At 55.4% G+C, this 6,361-nt stretch overlaps 1 protein-coding gene across 1 annotated transcript; it reads right to left on the minus strand.

The window, feature by feature from the left end:
- Positions 1 to 2,856: 2,856 nt before the first annotated feature.
- LOC100279250 (uncharacterized) lies at positions 2,857 to 6,119 on the minus strand. The gene is given in 2 exon segments (NM_001152271.1): positions 2,857 to 3,750; positions 4,349 to 6,119. Coding segments are annotated over 2 exon segments (2,322 nt in total). The 5' UTR covers positions 5,991 to 6,119; the 3' UTR covers positions 2,857 to 3,070.
- Positions 6,120 to 6,361: the final 242 nt, after the last annotated feature.

Consider the following 6,361-nt stretch of genomic DNA (forward strand, 5'->3'; position numbering starts at 1 on the left):
TCCAGTTTGCCTAGTTGATCATTTCACAGGTGCATAAGTTCATCTACAACTATTCTAAATCGACTGTCCGGAATACCGTAGATTATTCCGGACAGGAGAAGCTTTTTGGAAAAGCAGACTAAACGTGGACCGTCCGGGTCCTTGCGGCGGTCCGTTCTTGACACCAAAGTGAGCCTCAGACAGGAACACGACATAAACGCAAGTTTACACTACGGACCGTCCGACGGAGAAGCGAGCACCGTCCGAGACCAAGCGCGGACCGTCCGGCCTCAGGCGCGGACCGTCCGATCGACACAGAACCGAAAAACCCGAAGGTGACGGGTTCGGTAAAATGTATTTTTAGCGTCCTCATGGACCGTCCGGGGTGCACGACCGGACCGTCCGCGACTGCCTTTGTCTGATATCTGACGATGCATTAAATGCTATATAGCTGTTACTGCTGACCGTTGCGATTTCAGTCGTTGATGTGTAGGGGCGGACCGTCCGAACGAGGGGCGCGGACCGTTCGCGGTCGGCAGAAAAGGAGCAACGGCTAGGAAGTGGTTGGGGGCTATAAATACAATCCCAGCCACCTCCATTCACAACAACCAAGCACTCCAACCTCTCACATTCAATACAAGAGCTAGCAATCCATTCCAAGACACAATCAAAGCTTCCAATCTCTCCAAGTTCCACAATTGAGACAAGTGATCATTAGTTGTTAGTGACTTGAGAGAGAGTGATCTGTGTGTTATTTGTTGCTCTTGTCGCTTGGCTTTTGCAATCGTGCTTTCTTCTATTCCCATTCTTATTCTCAAGACACTTGTAATCAAAGCAAGAGACACCAAGTTATGGTGGTCCTTGTAGGGGTCTAAGTGACCCGGTTTGATTAAGGAGAAAAGCTCACTCGGTCTAAGTGATCGTTTGAGAGAGGGAAAGGGTTGAAAGAGACCCGGTCTTTGTGACCACCTCAACGGGGATTAGGTTGGCAAGAACCGAACCTCGGTAAAACAAATCACCGTGTCACTCTCTTCATTTGCTTGTGATTTGTTTTCACCCTCTCTTTCGGACTCGATTTTATTTCTAACGCTAACCCCAGCTTGTAGTTGTGCTTAAAGTTTGTAAATTTCAGTTTCCACCTATTCACCCCCCCCTCTAGGCGACTTTCAATTTGCCCTGGATATGAGTTCATCGGCAATCCCATATAATGGTTGGGGCTGCGAATCCTAATTTGTTGCCGATGTATTAGACATAGATATCATGTTACTAGTTTCATATGATGGAAAAATAGGAGCAACGGACTTCTCCAACGCATGTGTTAATTTTCTAATTGATTCTTCTAACCCTCCAATCTATTGTTTCATTTGATCACGCCGCTGACCTATATAATGTTTAATAGACTGGATATCGTCCGGTTTACTTACGTTGGGGACTTGAAGCGAAGATAAAAGAGATGCGACGTCGGCCTCTCCATGTTCGACAACCTTCTAGTGGCGATCCACCGTGTATTGTGACAAGAATTTCTTCTTCGCTGAACGCATGTAGTCTTCGTAATGTTGTTGCCCCTCGATTGTTAGAATTTTAACAGTCGGCTTCAAGATATTGTTCGGAGGAATATCGGTGTGATCTTTAGAAGCGGCCATTTGAGAGCCTGATTTTTAGAAGATCTAGACACCTGTTCCCAGCATAGTCGCCAAAAAGTGTGTTGGCGTTGATCTGGGCGCCAAACATTGGAACAGACCGCCTGATAGTGCTCTCTGCGGAGGCGCGGACGGTTCGTGGGCCTGGACCAGATGGTCTGTGACCTAACACAGGACCGACTCCTCCTATACGTACGTACGTCCGGACGGTCCGCACCTAGGGCTTGGACAGTCCGCGATGTCGCAGAGAGTCTTCTTCTTCACAGCAGATCTAGATCTCGCCTCTCGGGAGTGACCTGTCGGAGATGAGAGATGCTAGGGTGTGTATTGGCGTTGGCAGGACACCAAGACGCCTCTAGTCGACGTGGAGCCGAATAGAGGTGAAAATTTGAGGTAGAGGGACGCTAAACTAGGGCTAAACTAGATTTATTTCTGATGCATAAGGTAAAAACCGGGGTTCAATCGTCCGTAGCCTTTCATCTATATAAAGGGAAGGTCTGGACCAATTACAAATCGTTTTTTCTCGAGTTAATTCCGCAGATTTAGCTAACAAAGAACACAAAAAACTCTAAATTCTAACTGATCCTGCGTACGCGTGGACCGTCCCATCACCATCGTGGACCGTCCAGATCGTTGGACCTACAGTGGTGGATCGTCCGCTGCCCAAAAGTGGGCTCAACAGAATCATCTTCTCGGCATCGACCGGCGCAGTACGCGTCTCTCCCAACGTGGGGGTTGGCCGCGGCGACGTCGGGTCAGCGTGGGCATCCGCTGCTGATCTTGATCCTGCTGGAAAGAGAAGGCCACGGGGATGGTACTTTGGTAGGGACTAGGGAGCACGCATGCCGCCTGTTGCCTGGGCGAAAGGCGGCGTGGCGAGACAATGCACGCAGCCTTTTTCTTTTCTTTTCCGCAGTGTCCCACAAAAGCAGATCGAACGTCCTGCAAATGGCACACCACCAAGCGAGGACCCGTGCTGTGTCTTCACTACGGTAGGAGGATTTCGGGCAAGAATTTTCGCATATGCCTATCCTGTAGCAACCTTGTACTATGAAACTGGCAGGCAAGCAGCTCACGTAGGGGGTGCGGACAAAAGTAGCAGAAACATCTGCTGGACATTTTCATCGATGCAGAGGTTAGATCTTCAATTTGTAAACAAAAATATACTCCAAAGAAATATAAAAATCAGATCAGTACAACCTGACAAGGCAGCAGAGGAATCCAGTCAGATTCATATGGCAAACACCAAACGGCGGATTCGTCATTCAGATTCAGGGTTACTTGATGTCCGAAAAGAAAGATAGGAAACAAGTACAGGTCTGCACTGCAGCCGAGAGAGAGAGATAGAGAGCTTCACGCCGATTCTCTTTGCGAAGCGGTGAGCAAACTACACCAACCTATCCTATTCCTTCGTCATCGAGCTAGATTTTAGGCAGGCAGGGAACCTCACATCACATCTTCCACGTATACGCGACGGGGCTGCGGACGACGTGCTCATCGTTGACCCAGGAAATCCACCCGAAGTCCGGCTTCGCGTGGCCTTGCCGAGCCCTGGACGCAAAGGTGACATAGTACCTGAGCTTCTGGCCGGCCTGCCTGAACGTGAGCCTCGCCGGCGTCACCGTGACGGCGACGGACTCGGGGCCGACCACCTTCACGTCGTAGACCGACGCCGCGGGGCCGACGTTGGTCAGCTCCCTCCTGAAACGCAGGGCCGCCGCCGGCTTCGTCTTCCGCTTCTGGCCGAACACCACCGAGAAGGACGGGTAGTTGAGGTCCCCGGGGCGGGACTTGTTCGGGGCGCCGCACGAGACGTTGGACGCCTTGGTGATCACTTGGACGTGCGGGGCGCTGTAGTTGAGGGAGCAGAGGAAGGCGGCGTAGTCGTGCGTGGAGATGTCGTACACGAGGCCCGGCGAAAGCGCCCTCTGCGGGTCCACGTGGCCGGCGCCGTACGCGAACGCGTTGGCGACGGAGCCGTCCGCCGCGTCCCGGAGCGAGGAGTTCGTGTTGTCCACGGTGTAGGCGGTGGTCATCAGCGCAGACTTGATGGCGGATGGGCTCCAGTCTGGGTGTGCCGCCTTCATGAGCGCCGCCACCCCGCTGATGTGAGGGCATGACATCGAAGTCCCTGCACGTGCACCAACCAAAACAGGGGTCAACTGCTAATAATATATTGGTGCATTCAGGACAGAGGAATGTCAGTAGTTCAACAAATTTTTGCAGTGACGACGCCTTGGCTAAGCCTAAGCTAATATATTGGTGCATTCAGTCAGTGTCCCCTTGCCTGATGATTCCTTTTGAGTTGTCGAGAGAGAGAAAAAAAAAGCAAAAGCAAAAGGTAACTTGTCCTTGCTGCTGTTACCTTTCAAGTCAAGCGGTTCGTATTCTGGAGAGCACCACATGTGCAACCCTGACAAAAGCTGGTGAAAGCAAATGCGATTTCTTACGACACAAATGGAAGTTCAAGATGAAACGGCCCTGTTTGCCAGTATTATGTCTTTTACTGACCGAATCGTCTATGCGTAGAGGAGTAGGAGGAGCAGTAATAATAAATCAGTATAGTAATTCCAGACAGGCTAGCAGCAACATGACAACAACATGTGAAAATTTGAATCTGAGCACCGAACACGAGAAATTTTGAATCTGAACACTGCAAGAGCATGGTACTGACAGTGCAAATTTTTTGAATCTGAAGACCTTGGTGGGGACAGTGCGCCGCCACTCACCTGAGATGATGTTGAAGCGAGTCCGACGGCCGTCTTTGGCGAGTCCGGTCGGTCCAGCGACGCCCGTCCAGGCGGCCAGGATGTTTACCCCCGGCCCAATCATGTCCGGCTTCAAGATCTCCGGCACCACGGTGTTGGGGCCGCGGGAGCTGAACGCCGCCACGACCGGAGACGGCCGGACGCCCAGAACCGTGCCGCCGAAGCTCAGCATCGCCATGGGCCTACCGCCACCGCGCGCCGCGTACTCCCGTATCTTGTCGCCCACCGCGCGCCCCACCGCCACCGCGGGGAGCAGGTGGCTGTCCGCCACGAGCTCCTCTCCGCTGGCTGCCGTGTTCGCCAGTATCATGCCGGCGCCGCCGGCCGCCTTCACGACGGCGCCCTTCTCCACGCGCGCGTTGACGCCGCGGTCGCACACAACTATTTTGCCGCGCACGGCGGCCGGGTCGAGCGTCCCGGAGAGGCAGAGCTTGCTGGCGTTGTCACGCCCGCTGCCGTAGAGGAGCGGGAGCATGGCGGGGCGTGGGGAGGGAGAAGGCCCCGCGTAGAGGGACACGCCGGCCAGGCGCGCACCCGTGGGGAGCATCACGTATGCCGGGAAGTCGCGGTCCAGTGTCCCGGCGCCGACGGTGGCGACCCACGGAGCGGAGTTTGAGACGGTGGATCCGGATGGGCCGGAGTTCCCGGCGGAGCAAGAGACGAACACTCCGGCCGCCGCCGCACCAAAGGCGCCCACCGCTACGGTGTCCCGGAAGTACGGCGCTGAGCCGCCGCCGAGGGACAGCGACAGCACGCCCACCCCATCAGCAACAGCGGCGTCAATGCCGGCCAGGATGTCGGACCCGAGGCACCCCTCCGGCCAGCACACCTTGTACGCGGCCACGCGCGCCCCGGGCGCCATCCCGCGCGCCGTCCCCGTGGCGTACCCGAGCAGGCTTGCGTTCGCCACCACCGCGCCGGCCGCCGTGGTCGCCGTGTGCGTGCCGTGCCCGTCCCTGTCCCGGGCCGACCTGAACGTCCTCTTCCCCACGCCTATTGCGCCGCCGTTTGCCGCACGGAGGCCGCGCGAGAAGCTGCGCGCGCCCACCAGCTTCCTCCCGCACAAGCTCGGCGGGAAATCCACGCCAGCCTCGCACACCCCCTTCCAGCGAGCGGGCGGTGGCGGCAGGTTGCCGCCCGCGAAGCTCGGCGACTCTGGCCATACGCCGGTGTCAAGAACCCCTATCACCACGTCGTGCGTGGCCGCCTCCAGATTGCCCGTGGCAGGCTGGTAGGCCGGCGTGAGAAGGCCCAAGAACTCTGGGGAGCGCGTCGTGTGGAGCTGGAACATCTCGTCCGGCACAACCTGGAGCACCTCGGGGCTGCTGCGGAGCAGGGGCAAATGGCCCGGTAGCAGCGCCGCCGCGAATCCGTGCGCGGCGGCGGAGTAGGAGTACAGCAAGTGGCGACCCGGGTCGATGGACAGGGACTCGAGGTGCGCCGCATGCCAGTGCGCCGGTGTCCGGTGCACAGACGGCATTCGCGCCGGATCCATGAACACGATGTACGTCGTCGTGTTGCCGCCGTCGCCAATGGCATGGGGAAGCGAGGGGCTTGCGAGGAGTGCGAGGAGGAGGACCAAGGGGAGGAGAGTGAGCTCCATTGGATGGAGCGTGTGAGTGGAGGGGAGTGAGATTCAAAGTGAGGCGGTCTGGTGGTAGTGATATTAATGGCGGCTGGGTAGCAATAGCAAAGCAGGTAGGGGCCCTTCTGCGGTGCTTTAGTGAGGGTTTTGGGGCTTTGCAGTGGATGAAGACGGAGAATGTCTCTGGGCGATATTGTTAGTATTATAACAGCAATAATAATAGGAAAGACATGATTAATGAGTAATAGGAAATCATTTTAAGATCAAAGTGAATTTTGCAATTATTTGGCTAAAGATTGTTTCTAGAGTTCTGCTGCCAAGCAAGTTTGGTACACCAAGCTCGGTTATGTTTATGAACTATCTTCTTTAAGAGAAACGTCTGGCCTCGG

This window comes from Zea mays, chromosome 1, assembly GCF_902167145.1.
Source record: "Zea mays cultivar B73 chromosome 1, Zm-B73-REFERENCE-NAM-5.0, whole genome shotgun sequence".
NCBI classification, from domain to species: domain Eukaryota; kingdom Viridiplantae; phylum Streptophyta; class Magnoliopsida; order Poales; family Poaceae; genus Zea; species Zea mays.